Source organism: Neoarius graeffei, chromosome 28 (genome assembly GCF_027579695.1).
Source record: "Neoarius graeffei isolate fNeoGra1 chromosome 28, fNeoGra1.pri, whole genome shotgun sequence".
Taxonomy (NCBI): domain Eukaryota; kingdom Metazoa; phylum Chordata; class Actinopteri; order Siluriformes; family Ariidae; genus Neoarius; species Neoarius graeffei.
In genome coordinates this window covers 11,351,298-11,373,876 of record NC_083596.1, presented here as the reverse complement: position 1 = coordinate 11,373,876, position 22,579 = coordinate 11,351,298, and the positions used below count along the sequence as shown (strand labels likewise).

General features: G+C 43.2%; 1 protein-coding gene across 4 annotated transcripts in view; it reads left to right on the top strand.

The window, feature by feature from the left end:
- traf2b (Tnf receptor-associated factor 2b) overlaps positions 1-22,579 on the top strand; it is an 85,960-nt gene that overhangs the window by 42,067 nt on the left and 21,314 nt on the right. For all 4 annotated transcript variants that reach the window (XM_060912832.1, XM_060912835.1, XM_060912834.1 and 1 more), the window contains 5 exons: positions 8,929-9,140; positions 10,971-11,049; positions 11,264-11,362; positions 13,695-13,742; positions 22,088-22,249. In XM_060912832.1, coding sequence (XP_060768815.1) covers positions 8,929-9,140; positions 10,971-11,049; positions 11,264-11,362; positions 13,695-13,742; positions 22,088-22,249 — 600 coding nt within the window. The remainder of the gene's footprint in view (positions 1-8,928; positions 9,141-10,970; positions 11,050-11,263; positions 11,363-13,694; positions 13,743-22,087; positions 22,250-22,579) is intronic.

Below are 22,579 nucleotides of genomic sequence, written 5' to 3'. Positions count from 1 at the left end.
CACTGTTCTTTTCAGTGACGATCACTTTAAACTAATCAGAAATCCACTCTATACATTGCTAATGTGGTAAATGACTATTCTAGCTGCAAATGTCTGGTTTTTGGTGCAATATCTCCATAGGTGTATAGAGGCCCATTTCCAGCTACCATCACTCCAGTGTTCTAATGGTACAATGTGTTTGCTCATTGCCTCAGAAGGCTAATGGATGATTAGAAAACCCTTGTACAATCATGTTAGCACAGCTGAAAACAGTTTAGCTCTTTATGCCGCTTTTCCACTACAAACGCGGCTGAGCCGTGCCGTGCTGAGTCGAGCTGAGTCGAGCTGAGCGGGGCTGTTGGAGTTGCATTTCGACTACAACCGCGCTGAACCGTGCTGGCTGGAAGTGGGTGGACACATTGGGTGGAGTTAGCGAAAGTGGGTGGACGTCACGTGATGTCGTTAAGCAGCGCAAACAGTGACATCAGTGACAGTGGCGGAACAAGTCAGAGTCGGGCCGGGGGCGGGGCAAATGACCGGGCCCTTTATTAAAGCTTATCATAACATCATTTTAGGCTACAAAATGTCCGCAACTGCGGTGTTTACCAATTTCAACACTACCGGGTGCAACTATGTTATTTAGTACATCAAGTCCTTCAAACGAACATGTAACTCAGAAACAAAAAAACATTAGGCGACATACTGTACATGGCTCATAATAAAACATCAATAGCCTACTGCGCGCATTATTTGAAGGGCATACGACGAGCCTTGCGCTCCGCGAACTCGTCCACGATGCTCTGTATGTCACTGATTCAGTGAGCTTTTAAGCGGTAGTCTCACGACCCGAATAGTAAACAATAAACATGGAGGACATGGAGTCGTTAGTGTTGCTGGTCTTGGTGCTGTGGCTTGTTGTCACCGACAACGCGGACAGATACTGGCAAGAGCGTATAGATGAGGCGAGGCGCATAAGGCTTCAGAAATTCTCCTAATTCGTAATTCTCCTTCTTCCGGGTTTGCGGTGTTTACAGATCCCAGCGCGCTCGCGGGGCGTGTGTGGGCATGTGAGGACACTCCTCCTCACCAATCAGTGCACAGGGGAGTGTCTGCTCACGCCCCCAACCTCACTCGGCACGGCTTGGCTCGCTTCAGCCCCACTCCAAAACGGTGCGAGTTTTAGGGGCTAAGCAGGGCTGAAACGAGCTGAGTCGTGCTGGTTTTTGGTAGTCGAAACACGAGCCGTGTCGGGCTGAAGTGAGCTGAAGCGAGCTGAAGTGAGCTGAAAAAGGGTAGTGGAAAAGGGCCATTAGAGAAGCTATAAAACTGACCTTCCTTTGAGCAGATTGAGTTTCTGGAGCATCACATTTGTGGGGTCGATTAAATGCTCAAAATGGCCAGAAAAATGTCTTGACTATATTTTCTATTCATTTTACAACTTATGGTGGTAAATAAAAGTGTGACTTTTCATGGAAAACACAAAATTGTCTGGGTGACCCCAAACTTTTGAACGGTAGTGTATGTAGACACTTCCCTCATTCAGATATGACAATCTGATTTCAAGTAGATGGGGATGAGCCATCGATCTAGAAGAACAAGTGTGTTGTTTCAGGATCTTCTTTTGGTTGTGCCTGTTCTGCACATTTGATTTGGTTTCGGTTTTATACCGGATGCCCTTCCTGACGCAACCTTCCTCTATCTATCTGGGCTTGGGGCTGGCACGAAGTATAAACTGGATGGGTATTTTGCCTAATCTGCATGTCTTTTGAACCGTGGGAGAAACTGGAGCACCCTGAGCAAACCCACGCAGACACGTGGAGAACATGCAAACACCACACAGAAAAGCCCCGTTGGCCATGGAACCTAGATCCTTCTTGGTGTGAGATGACTGTGCTACCCACTGCACCACTGCAGCGCCCACAACGGGAACACACGCGCCCACCCAAGTCTGAATGTTTTTCTCAAAAGGAAGTTAAGAAGAAGCCATGATGTCACACCTGTATTACAGATCGGTGACATTCTTTTCTTTGCATATTCCAGTTTGTAGGCGGCACGGTGGTGTAGTGGTTAGCGCTGTCGCCTCACAGCAAGAAGGTCTGGGTTCGAGCCCCGTGGCCGGCGAGGGCCTTTCTGTGTGGAGTTTGCATGTTCTCCCCGTGTCCGTGTGGGTTTCCTCCGGGTGCTCCGGTTTCCACCACAGTCCAAAGACATGCAGGTTAGGTTAACTGGTGACTCTAAATTGACCGTAGGTGTGAGTGTGAATGGTTGTCTGTGTCGGCGTCGGCCCTGTGATGACCTGGCGACTTGTCCAGGGTGTACCCCGCCTTTCGCCCGTAGTCAGCTGGGATAGGCTCCAGCTTGCCTGCGACCCTGTAGAAGGATAAAGCGGCTAGAGATAATGAGATGAGATGAGATTCCAGTTTGTTAGGAAGCTGGGGTCAGTCAGGTGCCTCTGGACCAGAGAGGGTTAAAGTGGAACTGAAGTCATTTTGAAACTTGCTTTATTTCTTAATTGACATGTTATTCAATTACGTTTTCGGTTTTAGTAACCTTATGTTGTGACTCGTATTGGCATATTATATTACGCTTATCGGCCTTTTTGGGGTTTTTGACCGCTATTTTGTCACTGCTATAGCAAGTTATGAGAGTTTGAAATATGCTCTGTAATATCAGTCCATATGTCAAAGCAACAGCTGTAAACGAGATTCACTGAGACCTGTGCGAGACATCGTAGGACAGAAGTAAAACGTACAGCGGAAATCAAAGTGATCAACATCTGCCAACGTTGTCAAAAGACACGTGCGCCCTCTTTCGAACGCTGACGTAATCAAGCCGCAAGTTTTGTTTGTTTTGATGGCAATCAGGAAAGTTTGAAGAAAGTAGGCAGTAATCGGGCGGCATGCTGGTGTCATGGTTAGTACGGTCTCCTCACAGCAAGAAGGTTCTGGGTTTGAGCCCAACAGCCGACAGGGGCCTTTCTGTGCGGAGTTTGCATGTTCTCCCCGTGTCCGCGTGGGTTTCCTCCAGGTGCTCCGGTTTCCCCCACAGTCCAAAGGCATGCAGGTTAGGTTAATTGGTGGCTCTAAATTGACCGTAGGTGTGAATGTGAGTGGTTGTCTGTGTCAGCCCTGTGATGATCTGGTGACTTGTCCAGGGTGTACCCCGCCTCTCGCCCATGGTCAGCTGGGATAGGCTCCAGCTTGTCCGCGACCCTGCGTAGGACAAGCGGTTATGGATAATGGCTGGATAAGCAGTAATAGTCATTTTAAACTCGTTTTTGTGCAATATTTCATTTGGAAAATAGTTCATTTGGTGGAATAAATGACACAAAAGGCCGCGGACACTTCACGTTTCGAAGTCTCGTGAAGATCGCGCGGATAAGCGACGCCTGCCATGGACTAAACGAACTACATTCAACATGACCAAAAGCCATATGGGCTGATAAGTATATTTAATTGCAATTAGTTGCCAATACGAGTCACGATATAAGGTTACTAAAACCCGAAAACGTAATTAACACATTAAATAAGAAATGAAGCAAGTTTAAAAATGACTTCAGTTCTCTTTTAAGAGTCCACATTAGTCTTGCTCCTTGTTGATTATTTGTCCATTATTGTGTGCACTATGTAATGATGTCAAAGGTCTCTGACCAGTTGCATGCAGTTGATCTCAGGGAAGAATGACTCATTTGTGAACTGCACTCCACTCATTCCATTTAAATGAATTAACCAGGAAATTTTGAAATTACGGGGTTCTGAGCTTTCATCATTAAACATTAATACAGGCTGTTTGAGATAAAAAAAAAATTACACTGACTTTAGCTTAAAAAAACATGTTGTAACATTGGGCCATTTCCCCAGGCGTGGTCATACTGGATTAGCCAGACACATGGGTATATTAGGATATGAAAACCAGGGTGGTGGTGCGGGACGTAGGATTCCGCACGACTACATACTGTGTCCTGCATCAGACAGATGGAGGTAAATATATATAATTTTTTTTTAATTAACAGGCAATCAACTTGCCACTACTTTATTTTGATTTATTTTCTAAGACCGCATTACCATAATTTTTGTAGAGAAATGCAAACAAATTGACTGAAGTCACACGAGATCATGTTATACTATAGTTGTCACAACATCAGGACTCTCAGGCTACGTTTACATTAGACCGTATCTGTCTCGTTTTCTTCGCGGATGCACTGTCCGTTTACATTAAACCACCTGGAAACGCCGGGAAACGGGAATCCGCCAGCGTCCACGTATTCAATCTAGATCGTATCAGGTCCGGTGCTGTGTAAACATTGAGATACGCGAATACGCTGTGCTGAGCTCTAGCTGGCGTCGTCATTGGACAACGTCACTGTGACATCCACCTTCCTGATTCGCTGGCGTTGGTCATGTGACGCGACTGCTGAAAACCGGCGCGGACTTCCGCCTTGTATCACCTTTCATTAAAGAGTATAAAAGTATGAAAATACTGCAAATACTGATGCAAATACTGCCCATTGTGTAGTTATGATTGTCTTTAGGCTTGCCATCCTTCCACTTGCAAGTGGTAAGTGATATGCGCTGGGATCACACACACAGCGGCTCAGTCCCGAATCACAGCTAGTGCGCTTCACTCGCGCGCTCTGTGAGCTGCGCAGGGCCGGAGTGCGCACCCCCCAGAGGGCACTCGCTGTTCAGGGCGGAGTGATTTGGAGCGCAGGATGCCTGCGGAGCCGAGCGTATCCGCGTATTGGTATTGTTGTGTGCACGCGAATCATGTATTGGTGTTGCTGTGTGCACACTAATCGTTTTAAAAACGTTAATCTGATGATCCGCTGATACGGTCTAATGTAAACATGGGCTCAGGTGCGCTCTGGACAGCATGCACTCTGAACTGACTCTCGCACGCCGCGAATGACCCACGTCTGTATGGGATTAAGATGCAATCAGCACACCTAAATAAGGACCCTGAATGCAGACTGATTTTGAAGTATTGCATTGTTGACACGTTCTCGAGCCTTGCTTTCTGACTGGTTTCTGATCCCTGTTCCTGGTTTGTGCCTGTCTCGAACTTTTGCCTGTTTTATCGTTCACGATATACGCCTGCTGATTTGGACCGTTTGCCCTTTTCTTTATAATAAAGATCTTCTGCACTTGCGTCAGTCTCCAACCGTCCCTGACGGAACACTTCACCCTGCTGACATTAGTACAGCAGGCACTTGTACACCTCCGCTGAGCTCGCGGAAAATGACATCATGCACGATGGAGTTATGGCAGCTTCCATGACAAAAAATAGTCCCGTCTATTTTCATCACTTTAGTGGTTAGATCATCAAGAACAAATTCAAAATGCAGTCATTTTGTTTTTTGTTAAATAAAGGACGGCCCTAAAGACCGACTTTTGGCTCCATTTGTTTATTTGCGAATTAATTTCTTTAAAGATGTTGGCCAGTCAGAGTGAAGCTATTTACATAGGGATTTAAAAATGCAGAAATATAGAAAATTCTAAAGGGTTCACAAACTTTCAAGCACCACTGTAGTCCTCCATATAGTAATTCCCTATATAGGGAGTAGTGACCGAGCGAGCGATTTCAGACACAGGGTGTGTATACACTCAAGTTTCTGTCTTGACGCCACACCACAGTAAACCTGCAATTCAGAAATCGCACAGCTGTGTTTCATCATTACTCCGAGCCACAGATGTTTCGTTCTCGGCGTATGACCAGCGCTACACTGCAAAAAATGATATCTTAGCAAGTGAAAATATCTTGAAAATAGTTGAAATGATCGAACGTTTCCTATTACAAGAATACAAGACATCAATTCTGAGATTATTAAACTTGGTTCTAGATTGCAACCAACTTATTCTAAGATGTCTTATCAAGTAAAAAATATCTGCCGGTGCAACAAGATAATTTCACTTGTATTAACTGAATTTGAGGAGAAAATTACGTTTCAGTTTTTTGCAGTGTAAGCTTGGTGAATGCGTAGTCGGAGAAGGCAGACCAGTATATCCTAATAATACACACACACCACATGATGATGCATTCACAAAGGAAGGTATCAGTCATCCTCTGAGGTTAGGAGGGGCTCGGAATGCGTGCTGAGACGTTAGGGATGTTTAGGGTTATTTACATAGCAACGTGAGTTTGTGACCTTGGTCAGAAATAAATTTTCATTTCACGGCAGACTTCATGTGAATATTCCGTGTGTAACTTTGCATTTCCTGGCTTTTGCGCGTTCCATAATTTGACTTGCAAGGTCCACATGATCCCAGCTCCACATCCACACCCGGAAGATTAGTTTTAAAATGACGTTCTACTATATCATAAGAAGGCGTGGATACACTTGGGAATAAAGTGATTTACAGCCTTGACAACCCTCTGGACTTTTTATATTGGGAGAAGGGGCAGGTCTGCTAAATAAATAGGTTTTTCCGACTTCTTTGACTCGCGTCTCTATTGAGGAAACTCTGACTCAAAGTTTGACAAACTAGTGGATTGAGTTTGGCTTCATCCCTATAGAAGGGAAGGGCATGGAACCACACTGTCTGTCTGTGCTTCTTAGGCCAAGTTTACATTAGACCGTATCTGTCTCGTTTTCTTCGCTGATGCACTGTCCGTTTACATTAAACCGCCTGGAAACGGGAATCCGCCAGGGTCCACGTATTCAATCCAGATCGTGTCAGCTCCGGTGCTGTGTAAACATTGAGAATACGCGGATATGCTGTGCTGAGCTCTAGCTGGCGTCGTCATTGGACAACGTCACTGTGACATCCACCTTCCTGATTCGCTGGCGTTGGTCATGTGACGCGACTGCTGAAAAACGGCGCGGACTTCCGCCTTGTATCACCTTTCATTAAAGAGTATAAAAGTATGAAAATACTGATGCAAATACTGCCCATTGTGTAGTTATGATTGTCTTTAGGCTTGCCATCCTTCCACTTGCAAGTGGTAAGTGATATGCGCTGGGATCACACACACAGCGGCTTAGTCCCGAATCACAGCTTGTTCACTTCACTCGCGCGCTCTGTGAGCTGCGCAAGGCCGGAGTGCGCACCCTCCAGAGGGCACTCGCTGTTCAGGGCGGAGTGATTTGGAGCGCAGGATGCCTGCGGAGCCGAGCGTATCCGTGTATTGGTGTTGCTGTGTGCACGCGAATTGTGTATTGGTGTTGCTGTGTGCACACTAATCGTTTTAAAAACGTTAATCTGATGATCCGCTGATACGGTCTAATCTAAACCCCACCTCAGTCATTGGTTAGATCATGTATGCAGAAGTGGGTAGATGGACCATTTCTCAAATGATGTTGCGCTGTCTTGTGACTCCGCATGACCAGCAGTATGAAAACAAGTGCTTGGCTGGGATCACACGCTTCAGAGGAAGCTAGCCGTGTCCTTATTTAGGGGCAGCCATAGCCTGAAGGTTAGAACCGGCCCAGAGGGTCGCTGGTTCGATTCCTGGGACCGGCAGGAAAAATGTGAGGGGAGTTGAGTGAAATGAACAGCACTTTCCCCTCCCTCTGTATCGTAGCCGAAGTGCCCTTGAGCAAGGCACCTAACCCCAACTGCTCCCCGGGTGCTGTAGTATAGCTGCCCACTGCTCTGGGTATGTGTATGTGCTCATTGCTCACTGCTTCAGATGGGTTAAATGCAAAGGGGATATTTCACTGTGCTCAATTGTACGTGTGAGACAGGCTGACGCGGTTTCTTTTTCTATTTAACTAACAAATGAGTGTAAGAATATGTCGATGTAGAATTTTTTTGGAGTGTCTCTGGTGTCAGCACTTTTTAACAGTAAAGCTATTCCTTTTCATTTTTACTCCTTTCATTTGTACGTTCTATGGACCAAACACTGATTTCTCGAACAGCTGCATTTATTGATTTGATTTTGTTAGAGAGTTTTTAGCTTTTTGAAATGATTACCAATACTAACTAGTTTCGTGAAAGTTTCCGAATAATAAATATAAGTGGACGTGTAAAATGGACATGTCAATCTTCAGTTAAATTTTTTTTAAAAATTGTTATTGGCAAATTGCTGTGGTATAAAAAGAATTAATAAAACCACTGCAGGACCCAGTAACTCTACTTCACATCACCCCGTTGTGATGATTATTTTTATCCAAGACCGATACTGGTCACCACTTTTTCATTTTGAAGTGTGTGTGTGTGCGCGAGCGAGAGAGAGAGAGACACCCACACACGATGTTTCTTTCTCAAGCGAAAAATATTCTCTGATGCTATCTTTGGCAGCTGTTTAGCAGATGTTTGCGTGGTATCTACTATCATTTCTTCATTTGGTTTTATCGCCCTCCTCTGGTCCTCTTCCCTTTGAGGGGGAATTCCAGTGAAATCTGGTGATCAACCCTTACCAGAAAACATCAGTTATGTTAAACGATCCTTATAGATTTGAGGGTATGAATTTTCCCAGAAGGTATTGCAGTCTGCGGTTTCATTTTCAGGACACTCAAAGAAAATGGGTTTTAAAATATTTACAGAAAAAAACTTCACATTAAAAAAAAAAAAAAGTTACATTTGATTTGCTGTGCTATTTTAATGTTCCCTACTCCATCTTTACCTAGCTCATTTTCACACTAGCTAGTTAGTAAATAAGCTGATTTAGCTTGATGTTTAAGATGGCGTATACTACTTCTCTTCACAAGGAATCTAGAATCCGTGAAAATCCTATAATGTTCCGATAAAATGTCTTCCCTTGGGTACTTCCGGGTCATCAAGCGAACTCGATGAGGACATGTCTTTCCAGTGACCACCTTAGTTTTTGCCGTGGGGCAAAAAAAAACCAAGCTATTGGGCAACTTTAATTTAAATTGTTTAGCTTTTTTCTGAGATTTGAGAGGTTTTATTTCATTTTAAGAGAAATTCTCCTATTTGTTCATTTTGTATGTGGAAATAAGTAAAGAAATCCACTTATTTTTTTGTTCCTGCTTTGTGTTTCTCAAAGATGACCAGCATTGAAGGTAAATGGAAGGGAATGGCTCGGCCATCTTTGCCCTCTTCGATGGACTCCACTTTACCAGGCATCTCACGCCAGGTCCTGTCCGTGTCCATGGAGCCTAAATATCAGTGCCAGAAGTGCCAAGAAGTTCTGAGGAAGCCTTTCCAGGCGCAATGTGGACACCGTTTCTGCGTGTACTGTTTTAAACAACTCACCAGGTACCTGAGGCACTCCTGGCCTCCTTCCTGATTGATTATATATAATTTTTTTTTCTCTCCCCTCCCTCTCATTTCCCAACCATTTTTTTTTTCTCCACTTGCTTGGAAATATCTCATCCTTGGGCTGTGACTGTACAGGTCATCATGACCATATGTCTTTGAACGGTTATCTTGGATCCTTCCCACTGCTACAGTTGCTGGAATGAAGGTGGTAGATTTGTCGCTTTTGTTTGCCGATGGTTGGGTTGATGGAAACTGAGTACAATTGGAAACTGGGCTCAAAAGCAGAGATCAGGAAATGGGATTTTTTTGGAACCAGCTTGAACTTCTGTTTCTGGAAAAGAAAGATTTCTGCTTTATAACATCCTGAATACTTTGATTAGCGTGTTCGCTCCCACCTTTATTTTGTCTCTCTTATTTATGGTGGTGTATTTTTATTTTTTTTAAGGCTGTTTTTTGTGATAATAGTGCAAGCAGAAATATAAGAAACAAGGTTATCATTTTGGTATTTCCAGGACCATCGGCACAAGCAAAACGTAATCTGACGAACCGTGACGCAAATATAAAAAGGGGCAGGGTTAGATCCTCAAATTCTTTTGAAAGTAATTCAGTAGCACTTGTTTAAAAAAAATAAAGATATAATTCAAATTCCTATCTGTAATTTCATAATGCTTGTGTGTTGCTTGTTATGAGCGGGGTTTTTTCCTTGGATAAGTCCTCGTTTCTGTGATGGCAATATCGGAGGTCCACAAGTGCCGGCGACTGCCGGTTTTCTCCGCCTACACAGACGGTCTGCGTCGGCTACTCGACTGCAGAAAAAAAATAAAAACTTACCTTTCGATGTTCAAGCAATTTTTATATCGTTTCCACTGCCCAGAATTTGCTGCAAATCCAATCATTCCATCATGAAATTGTCTTTGATTCGGGTCTAACGTGACCGGAAGCAACACCATATTTGTTGATCAATTCCCATGCTCTGATTGGCTGAACTGGACCACGTGACCATGCCGTAGTGCATGTAGTTATGTTCCAGAGCCAGGCAGCATACTACAGAGGGGAGCTGAGAAAGCCAAGGACAGGTACAGCTGGAGGGAAATTTCATACATATTTCGCAATTATTTACAGGAAAATGGTTAGGAATTTATTAGCTGAGAATGCACCAGAGGGCATGTAAATTTAAAAATGTTCTGAAGGTAGGTGCATGCCTGCAGATGCCCCCTGGCATTAGTGTACCTTTGGCATACCATGCAAATTCCAGAGATGCATACTACACTTGTTTTTTTTTTTTTTTTTAAAAGCCGGCTACTTCGGATTTTCCAGAGAACCCTGCAACATGCTTTGCAGTCCTTGCATTTTATTACATTCATAGACATTCTATTGATTTTCTTTCTTAATTTATTTCATGTCATTTTAATTATTTTAGAGTTTGCACTTGGGCGACGTTAACTATAAAATTGTATCCCTGATGAAGTCATGCATCAAAAAAAAAAAGGTCCACATGGGTGTAAACCACGTTCCGTTCTGAATAAAAAAGTGGGTTGTGAAAACATTGCATTAATACGAAACCAACCACAGAGTAAACCTCAATAGTACCAGTGTACTCAGCGGGGAACAAGAAACGCATTTACGCCCATTGAGCACCACATTGGGGTCATGCATGCCAAAATGCACGTGTGCATGCACGAAAACGGCACCTTAAATTTTTTTCATGTGTATTAACAGTGTATTCGGTACCATTTAAGACCTAATCGGTTGTGATCAGACTCTCCTCTGTGGCACACTTTGCATCTTTCAGGGCACTTTAAATGCTTGTCTTTTTATTGCTCCCAGCTCTGGTCCTATCCCTTGTGAAGCCTGTCGTGAGGAGGGAATATTTGAAGAAGAGCACTCAATACTTAATTTTGCTGTGGTAAGTGCACTTTCTAAATGATCCCTTGTCTCTGAATGAATGGTGAAAAGATCTGTTCCCAAGAAATTCCCTGTCAAATGAATGACTCGCATGTATATCCCCCACACACACACATTATAAGGAAATGGGGGGGAACGATGACAAGAATGCCAGGAAGTGCAACTCATATCATCTGGGTTATATTTCTTTTCTTTTTCCTTCCTCTTTCCTGAAGGCTTTTCCAGACAATGCAGCACGAAGAGAAATTGATGGTTTGCCTGCGAAATGTCCAAACGAAGGCTGCACCTGGGCGGGAACGTTGAAAGATTATGAGGTAAATGTAATGAACGTTTTTTTTTCTCTCCTTTTGCTGAAATGTTTGTGATCTCAAAGGAACGGTATAAGTATGGAGTTGAAAACTGTGCGGATGGGGGGTTTTTTGCGTCGGAGGAGGTTGGTTTGTCATAAGCGTAGACTGTGTGGAAAAGTAGATGCTTTTTAAATGCTTTTTATTCGTTTTTATTTTACATACTCCCTCTTTTTGTTTATGAAAGCACACGCAGTCGGTGAAGTGTAATGAGAGCTGGGGGAGAGGTGGAAAGTACCAAACTGGTTTGTCTCTGGAAAGTCCCTTCTGTGTGCGCAGGCGCATACCACACACACACACACACACACACACACACACACACAAAACTACTGATTAACCTCTTTTGATATCCACTATCTATAATTGATAGTCAGTCAGTTTAACACAGGACTTTATTTCCTGTTGGGAGTGTTGCCCATAAACATACTCCTGAGGCGATATGAGCTTCACACGCATGACTTTGCATCTGCTTGTTTAGGGCTCAGTAAAGAAAACACACCCAAGAGAATGCCAGAGCGATGATGTGGCTTCATTTTATTTTTTTATTTTTTTAATACATGTCACAGCTTTGAATTGAATATTCTGACTGGTCAATTACAGCATCGTATGGTCTGTTATTTCTGTCCAACACACCGTCGATATGGACCACGTTATTTATTTTCATTGCCGAATAATTGATTTCTTTAGGAATAAGCAGGATAATGCCCAGTGAACTGAGCCGTTATTGCGAGACGAACCCCTGTAGGGTGAGGCGGGGTGAGTCACAACGGCATCACCCTGTCTGGGGTTTTTAATGCTATAGTCACTTCATGATTCACTGTGGTGAAAGTCGTGGTGGTATTTGTCTTTCAGCTGACTCCCACTTCCAGTTTTGTACATTACTCCGTACATAGATATCTGTTCAGTGGTTCAGTGATCGATTAAGAAGTGTGAACTTTCCAGTGACGTCAAAGGTCAACAAAAAGACGTGCGTGTGCTTTTTCTACGTCCGTGTTGGCCACAGATTACACTGAATCTTGAAGATAGCTAAGCTCTTTGTGCCAGCTCATTGTGTGGTTCAGTCAAACGGATACAAACTCCCTGAACATGCAGTAAATCTTGAACCTTTATTCAAACGTTAAAACAGGAGACACGTTGTGCTTGTTCTGTATTTTCTCCACCTCGTTTGGGCTGTTCTTAATTGAGTTCATGGCGCTTTGTTGATTCAAGTACTTTATTTGTATTGCTTTAAAGCTTGACATTTAAACTCTGAACTTTTCATCTGAGTCCTGCCCTTCCTGTTTTTTTTTTTTTAAAGCAGTTGATGCAAACTGGGCGGCACGTGGTGTAGTGGTTAGCGCTGTTGCCTCACAGCAAGAAGGTCCGGGTTCGAGCCCCGTGGCCAGCGAGGGCCTTTCTGTGCGGAGTTTGCATGTTCTCCCCGTGTCCGCGTGGGTTTCCTCCGGATGCTCCGGTTTCCCCCACAGTCCAAAGACATGCAGGTTAGGTTAACTGGTGACTCTAAATTGAGCGTAGGTGTGAATGTGAGTGTGAATGGTTGTCTGTGTCTATGTGTCAGCCCTGTGATGACCTGGCGACTTGTCCAGGGTGTACCCCGCCTTTCACCCGTAGTCAGCTGGGATAGGCTCCAGCTTGCCTGCTACCCTGTAGAACAGGATGAAGCAGCTAGAGATAATGAGATGAGATGATCCAAACTGTGACACTCCCAATGATTTGGCACACAAGCACATTTAACTTCTGTCAGTTTTTCATCGCAAATTAGCATTACACTTTCAGTCAAGCTGAATGTTCTTCAACTTAAGATCGTACCTTGTAATTTCCAGCCTTCCAGCTTTTTTTTGGGGGGGGGGGGGGAGTTAAAGTGCATATCCTGGACCAATTTGGTGGGTTTTTTTTTATGAAAGTATGTCCCTTTACACACTCCTCCAGAAGGGTAATTTTGCACAAGGCCATCTGTCTACAGCAGAAAAAAATAAAGAAAGAACAAAACGCGTCTGGAAAAATCCCAAGGGAGTCTGGAGCCAGATTGATCCAGATTCATGACGTCACGTGCGGATCCATCAGCAGGCAGAGAGACCCTTCATGAATTCAGTGCACAGTCTGTGTAGACCAAGTTTAGCAGCTAGCGATTTTGCTCATCTATCTATTGTTACATAAATCCTATTTTTTCTAATTACTATTATGTATTTATATATTTCTTCATTTAGAAGAGTACTGGCTACTTAGGAGAAAGATTTCATAAGCTACACACATGGAACTGGCTAAGCAGGGTTGTATATAAATTTAATGTGTTTGACAGGTCCCAAGATCTCAAGCCCTGACACGCATATCCCTTGATACATATGAAGTAAGTGTATTATCGCCCAGCGCTTTCGTGTTGTTTACTTTTGTGTGTGTCAATAAGTAACATTATCCGTGTACCACACAAACACAGGAACACTTAATTTAGAGTATAGTCTCTTATTTCTTACCCTGGCGACAGTCAACTTGTGAATTGCCAATTTTCTCGGTCTTTTTCTCGGCTCTGCTTGGTCCTCGGCTTCGAGGGCCTCAGCGGATGCGGCACTTCGCCTTCTGTCAGGGGAGACGAACGCGGCTGGCTCCTTTGGTGACGCTGACGCAAATGGAGACGGTGTTGCTTTGGGCATTCTAACAGATGGAACTGCGTCTTTTTTCAGATCAAGTTGCTTCTTGAAGCCCATTTCCCACTGCAGATAGTTCTCAAAGTCGTCGGGCTTTATGAAGTGAGCCCCGCATATGATGCTGTGGTCTGTTGCATGTTGCCAGTATTTCCGGGTGCCTCGCACAAAGCGCTCCCATTTCTCTCTCATTGTCCGGTCTTTTGGGAAACGATGAGTACTAATCCCGTCAAGATACATCTGTTAACCATTTTAATAATTACGGGATAACGTTGAAGAAATTTGCAGAAAACCACCAGGTCGTTTTCTCATAAACAAACCAGCGCTGACGTAGGATTCAGACGGAGGCGTCCCGCACATGACGTCACGAAAATCAATGTTTGCCGGGAAACCCAAATGCCAAGTTTTTTCAGAGGCGGACCAATTCGCCTCAAATGGCTTGATTTCAACTGAATTTTTCTGGTATTGCGCAAGGTAAAAAAAAATTGCACAAAATGCAAAGTGTGACAGATATTTGACCAAAGTTTAATATAAAATAGGAGAATTACATTGATCTTGCTCCTAAATATACCCAAGATGTGCACTTTTAAAGAAGAACATCCTTTGTGCAGAATTCCTACTCAGGAGCTCGAGGCAGTCGTTTCAGCTCCGATGTTCAGCTAGTGATGTCAAATCAATATGGCTGCTCACAACATGAACAGTAAATATAGTAGCACTTTACGTTTAAAATGAGTTATACTTTGTGTGTACACAAGTACATACTTGTATGTACACACAAGCTAGCAACAAGCTAGCCAGTTACCTCCTCAAAACAGTGAGATGTGCTCACGCTCACTGTTTTGAGGAAGTAATTGTACAGGGTTAGTCAAAACTGTTAACACGAATGGATTATTTTTCTCCTGAATGTGTGGTGCGCCGTGACCGCTGCTGGCGTGATTGGGCCCTACTTTCTTGCCCATACTCAGCTGGGATAGGCTCCAGCTTGCCTGCGACCCTGTCGAACAGGATAAGCAGCTACAGATAATGGATGGATAGCCTTCACGAACGTAGGATTAAGGCCTCTGCATGCTCGTGCGACAAGGCTTTCGCAGATAGCTTTTCGCAGACAGTTGTAATTTATTGTTGAGCGGGGAGAATAGGCGTGCGCGATGTTATTCACCGGCACAACGCAAGGGGGTGCGAAGTCGCTAGGAGTAGTTGGTGGGTGTGGTTAGTGGAGTGTTTATCCTCTGGTTACTTATAATGACTAGAAATTTTTTTTTTTTTTATAAAGACTAGAACTGGAGTCGTATAGATGTACGTACTTCCTCAATCAACCGCTCTTCGTGCTGCTCCATCTTCGCTCGTGTTTTTAAAAATGCCGGTCGTGAAAACAAAACAAACCGGGAAAGTAGGGAAGCGGAAGTGCGTGTACAGCGGATGTAGAGTGGACCAATCGGAGCCCTCTTGTCTGCGACGCTGTCAGCGAGGCTTCTGCGGTGGTCACAATTTTTGGGAGGTGCGCACAGAGCGTCTGCGAAGGTGGGGGGGCTACGCAGACACTGTCTGCGACGCTGTCTGCGAGGACTGCGTTGTCAGCATAAATTGGCCTTCAGTTGCACATGATCTCCATGTAGTAGTGTGACCAAACCAAAGAAATTTAAATAAATAAACAAACAAACATGGTCCACAGAGTAAAGGAGCGATTCATGGATGATAACGACAACATCATCGGATTGGTTGCTTTAGTTCAGGAATTCACGCATACAGTGAGAGTCTTACTCCCCAAATCTGCCCCTTCTATCAGCGTCCCTGCCCTGAACAAGCTCTCCATCTCCAAAAACATGTTCTTAGCTGACTAAGAGCGAGCGAGAACATTTTGCGCGTACAGTAGCCGTGTCTGCGCAAAGGACGTTATGAGTGTTTGAAAAATGCTATGTAATATATCGGTCCATATGTCAAAGCAACGGCCGTAAACAAGATTCGCTAAGACCTGTGCGAGACATCATAGGACAGAAGTAAAACGTACAGCGGAAATCAAAGCGGCCAACGTTGTCAAAAGACGCACACGCCCTCCTTCTATTGCTGACGTAATCAAGCCGGAAGTTTTCCCTGTGTCCGAAATTGCTCCCTACTCACTACAGTGGCATGCAAAAGTTTGGGCACCCTTACTGAAAATGTCTGTTACTGTGAATAGTTAAGTGAGCAGAAGATGAACTGATCTCCAAAAGGCATAAAGGTAAAGACGAGACATTTCATTTCAGCGTTTTCTGCAAGATTTGTGTATTATTTTTGTTTTGTACAATTGGAGAGTGAAAAAAGAAAAGGAACACCGTGCGAAAGTTTGGGCACCCCAATACATTTGAGTTCTCAGGTAACTTTTACCAAGCTTCCAGACCTTAATTAGCTTATCGAGCTGTGGCTTGTTCAAATTCTTCGTCAGGAAAGGTCAGATGAGGCAGATTTCAAAGCTGTATAAATTCTCTGACTCCTCAAACTTGTCCCTAAAATCAACAGCCATGGGCTCCTCTAAGCAACTCCCTCGCATTCTGAATAATAAAATAATTGATGCTCACAAAGCAGGAGAAGGCTACAAGAACGTAGCAAAGTGTTTTTCAGGTAGCTGTTTCCTCAGATTGTAATGTTATTAAGAAATGGCAGGTAACAGAAACAGTCGGGATCAAGGTGAGGTCTGGAAGATGAAAACTTTCTGAAAGAACTGCTCGTTGGATTGCTAGAAAGGCAAATAAAAACCCATGTTTGACTGCAAAAGACCTTCAGAAAGATTTAGCAGACCCTGGAGTGGTGGTGCGCTGTTCTACCATGCTACAAATATGACCTTCATGGGAGAGTCATCAGAAGAAAACCGTTCCTGCGTCCTAGCCACAAAATTCAGCAGCTGAAGTTTGCAAATGAACATCTAAATAAGCCTGATGCATTTTGGAAACAAGTCCTGTGGACTGATGAAATCAAAATAGAACTTTTTGGCCACAATGTGCAAAGGTATGTTTGGAGAAAAAAGGGTGCCAAATTCCAGGAAAAGAACACCTCTCTGACTCTGAAGCATGGGTGTGGATCGATCATGCTTTGGGGTTGTGTTGCAGCCAGTGGCACAGGGCATATTTCACTGGTCGAGGGAAGCATGGATTCGAATAAATACCAGCAAATTCTGGAAGCAAACATCACACCATCTGTAAAAATGTTGAAGTTAAAAAGAGGACGGGTCCTACAATAAGACGATGATCCAAACCACACCTCAAAATCTACAATGGAATACCTCAAGAGGCACAAGCTGAAGGTTTTGCCCCGGCCCTCACAGTCCCCTGACCTAAACATCATTGAAAATCTGTGGATAGATCTCAAAAGAGCAGTGCATGCAAGACAGCCCAGGAAACTTGTCGAACTGGAAGCCTTTTGCAAGGACGAATGTGTGAAACTCCTCCAGGTAAGAACTGAAAGATTATTAGCTGGCTACAAAAAGCGTTTACAAGCTGTGATTCTTACCAAAGTGGGTGTTAGTAGGTACTAACCATGCAGGGTGCCCAAACTTTTGCTTGGGGCCCTTTTCCTTTTTTGTCATTTCGAAAATGTAAAGGATGAAAATAAAAAAATAGTTTTTGCTTAAAATATAAAGCAGTTAACGTCATCTTTAACTTTATGCCTTTTGGAGATCATTTCATCTTCAACTTGCTTAACTGTTCACAGTAACAGCAATTTTGACCAGGGGTGCCCAAACTTTTTTGCATGCCACTATATATAGCGTGCTATATAGTGGGGATGCCATTTTGTAGTGCTGTCTGAATCTACAAGGTGGTTAAAACTGCTGACTCCGTCTAACCACATTTAAAAGCCCGATTTTTATCGTCTCATTTTTTCTAAACAACAAGGAGGTCGAAACCACTGACTCGTACAGTTTTGTAAATGCACAGTCAGCCGAGAAACAGGATAGCACTTGCTGATTGCAGAGTGCAAATTTCTACATGTCCGCAATTGCTGTACGTGCAATGTTCTTGTTAAAACCTGCTACGCTTTTAGTCAGCTAAGAACATGTTTTTGGAGATGGAGAGCTTGTTCAGGGCAGGGACAGGGGTAGATTTGGGGCGTAAGACTCACTGTGTGCGTGAATATCTGAATTAAAGCAACCAATCTGATGTCGTTATCATCCATGAAGCGCTCCAGTGGTCCATGTTTTTACTTATTTTTTTTAATTTCTTCTGTTTGGTCGCACTACTACGTGGAGATCATGTGCAACTAATCCTGCATTCGTGAAGGCTAGTAAGCGGTAATTTGGATGTTCGATGTGAAAGGGGGGGGAAAAAAACAAACAACATGGATGCATCCAGGAAAGTCTGTCGTCTTTGGAGCACATAAAACTCCTCAAACGCTACTTTAACAGCACTTTTACAGTTACAGGCCAGGTTGCTACTAATGCTGTGCAGTTATAGTGAGCGTCAAACATTCAGGCAAGATCTTGGACTGAAATTATAGCGTTGGCAACAAGCTAGCCGGTTAGCGATAACGCTAATGTTGATGTTTAGCATGGTCACAGTTCTAGATTTAATCAAGTCCTGTCTGTATATGAATTGATCTAAAGCCAATGTTGTACAATACAACTCCTTTTAAAACTAGAAAAGGGGAATTTTAATTGCATGCATGGCTGTTTTGGTTTGACATTGCTTCCTATAAGAGAGAGGATGGAACTGTTTTTAGTTGAGGAAACGAAACTAAAAGTTGAGGTGGTGGTACTTTTTTTGCAGACTTTTATCAAACGTAGGTGCGAAGTTTGCAACTTCTGTTTGCAACAGCCATGACGACGACGTTATTAGCAACTCCGTAAACGGTGAAGATTATCTGAGAAGTGTTCAAATTATTCACGACAGTAATGCAGGTTATGTATGTGTGGGTTATAGTGATGACAGAACAGTACTGTTGAAATGTTTTTTTGTCTGTAAATGATGTAACACTTGGAGATAATTTTATTTTGCATTTTTTACAGAGCAATATACAAAACGTTTAAAATCAAGCTTTTAAACCGTAATTTATACCAATATTTATGTTATATAATCAGATTGCCCAGTAAAGCCCGTGATGGATCATTTGTCATAAATTGTTCAAACCAGTCCTACATCATGAGATAAAAAGGTCAGCTTAATTCTCTGTTCTGCTGAACACAAGGGAACTGGTGTGTAAAAACGGAAGAATAACCGCACTTAAACGTTTTAATGTTTATCCTATTGTCTTACAACAGTCAAATGCTTTTGGGCTCCTGTATGGTGTCAGAGAAAAATATTCACCCTTCATCAAGTTCGAATTCCTTTTCATGTGTGTATTATGCACACCTGTGATAACGCCTGAGCAGTAGTTCAAAAAGATCGTTTGGCTTCACGTGTCACAAGACTGGAAGCGTTTGCGCAATATCTGATTGTGTAAGCTAAATATTTAACCGGCTGTTGCTGTGCTTTTGATGTGTGATATGACTGACTGTCTCCTGATCAAACTTGTTTCAGATTGCGTAACTCAGGCTACGTTTACATTAGACCGTATCTGTCTCGTTTTCTTCGCGGATGCACTGTCCGTTTACATTAAACCGCCGGGAAACGGGAATCCGCCAGCGTCCACGTATTCAATCCAGATCGTGTCAGCTCCGGTGCTGTGTAAACATTGAGAATACGCGGATACGCTGTGCTGAGCTCTAGCTGGCGTCTCATTGGACAACGTCACTGTGACATCCACCTTCCTGATTCGCTGGCGTTGGTCATGTGACGCGACTGCTGAAAACCGGCGCGGACTTCCGCCTTGTATCACCTTTCATTAAAGAGTATAAAAGTATGAAAATACTGCAAATACTGATGCAAATACTGCCCATTGTGTAGTTATGATTGTCTTTAGGCTTGCCATCCTTCCACTTGCAAGTGGTAAGTGATATGCGCTGGGATCACACACACAGCGGCTCAGTCCCGAATCACTGCTCGTGCACTTCACTCGCGCGCTGTGTGAGCTGCGCAGGGCCGGAGTGCGCACCCTCCAGAGGGCACTCGCTGTTCAGGGCGGAGTGATTTGGAGCGCAGGATGCCTGCGGAGCCGAGCGTATCCGTGTATTGGCGTTGCTATGTGCACGCAAATCGTGTATTGGTGTTGCTGTGTGCACACCTAATCGTTTTAAAAACGTTAATCTGATGATCCGCTGATACGGTCTAATGTAAACCTGGGCTCAATCTACACTCGCTGTCCACTTTAACAGGAACACCTGCTCGTTTATGCAATTATCTAATCAGTCAATCGTGTGGCAACAGCATCATGCAGATACTGGTGAAGATTACGGTAACTGAAGCTCTTGACATCAAGCATCAGAATGGGGTGATCAGGATTCAGAAACTCCTGATCGCCTTGGATTTTCATTCACAACCGTCTTTCTGTAACAAAGTTTCCGTAAATAGGCACATCGGGTGAAAATTCAGTCCAAAATTGCTTGAAACTGAATTCAGAATCGAACTCAGAACAGCTTACTTTTTACAGAATTAAAATGTTTATCCGTTCTTGAGATATTACAAATCAAAGATTGGGGGGAAAAAAACTGCTTAATTTTTCAGAAAACTTCCGTAATATTATTTATGTATTCAGATCACGTGGTCCAAAATGGGCCTCATTAACGAATGAGATCAAATGTTTTTTCTTAACTTTTTTTTTTTTTCTCTATTTTTCAAGAAGTTTACATGGAAATTGGCAGGCACATAGATGGTTGTATACTGAATACAAAGTTTGAAAAACGTAGTCTCATCTCATTATCTCTAGCCACTTTATCCTGTTCTACAGGGTCGCAGGCAAGCTGGAGCCTATCCCAGCTGACTACGGGCGAAAGGCGGGGTACACCCTGGACAAGTCGCCAGGTCATCACAGGGCTGACACATAGACACAGACAACCATTCACACTCACATTCACACCTACGGTCAATTTAGAGTCACCAGTTAACCTAACCTGCATGTCTTTGGACTGTGGGGGAAACCGGAGCACCCGGAGGAAACCCACGCAGACACGGGGAGAACATGCAAACTCCACACAGAAAGACCCCTGTCGGCCACGGGGCTCGAACCCGGACCTTCTTGCTGTGAGGCGACAGCGCTAACCATTACACCACTGTGCCGCCCCCAAATTGCTATTTAATTATGTAAATTAGGTGAAACATTAAATCGGTACCCTTAATAAAAAAGTAATAAAAGTATTTCTAATCCCCTCTTTGTGCTCTGTAGGCCTTTGGATTTCTCAAAAGTAGGACCTACTAGTGTTTATATGAAAGAAATGATAATATTCACATAAACACTGAGCCACATCCATTAAACAATTCTAATTAAACTGAATTGAAATTGACACTCGCGTTTCTGATTTCCAGTTTTTAAAAATATCATTCCGACCACTAAGCTGTCAATATTTTTCATCAAAACAGCAACAGTTATATTCTGAAATAGTTTATTTGTTTACATGAATCAGTTTGGTTTGAAAAAATAAGTAGGTAAAGCTATGAAAACTCACTTCAAAGTCTCCCGTGAAGCATAAAATCAAAATTAGCTGATGGAAAATTTTGCTGAATACTTCATTAGAAACAGTGAGAGCAAGAGAACATCCCTATAAAAGTTATCTGATTGATATTCACGAGTAATCCAGTGGGAAACCGATCAGAAGAGAGGGAGAGAGCGGGCCTGATCGCATTCCCTTGACTCAAAAAGAAAAGCACCGGCAGTTTCCCGACATCCCGCGAGCAGAGAGTGCACTCTGTTGAACAGATCTTAACGAGATGATAAATTTCTTTGGAAAGCAGAGATTATAAGCTATTTAATGATAGAAAATATTCAAGAGGAAAGCAATGACATTTGGAAACTTAGATGAGCGTCTGCATGGACCATTTTCACAGCACGGCCAGCGAACGTCTGATGTGCCAACTTTAAAGCGAATTTAACCATGTGTAGTTAGTCAGGTTACCAAGTCAACTTTTTTTCAGCAGTCATGCTGAACATGCCGAAGCCTGAAATTCATGTGAATAGATAGATAGTAATTTCTACTCATCTTGTCATTCTTCAGGGGCAGCACGAAGGCCGATGTGAATTCGAGCGCATTAAATGTGAAGCATGTCAAGTCTTCGTTCTTCTCAGCGAGAAAGACCGCCACAATGAGAGAGAGTGTGAAGCCAGAAACCTTAACTGCAAATACTGCAAGGTGTCCTTCAGCTTCAAAGATATCAAGGTGAGCAGTGCACATCAGGTGAAGTGAGAAATGAGCGATATGTCTTTAATTTGAAGTCGATATAAAGGCATGAACGCTCTCCCGTGGTGATACTGAGGAAATAAAATTACTGTGTTAAAATGTTACATAGATGTCTCTTCACAGAAAACCTCACCATGTTATGAACTTTAACTCGTATCTGCAAAGTCTCGTACAGTTCTTGGGAATGCAATAAACCATGTCATTAACTTGTATTCTCGGTATGAAGTTGCTCAAAGGGTTTCTCAAGAAAAGTGATGCAATACAGTGAATACAGTGGTACTTGAAATTTTGTGAAATCTTTTTCGAATT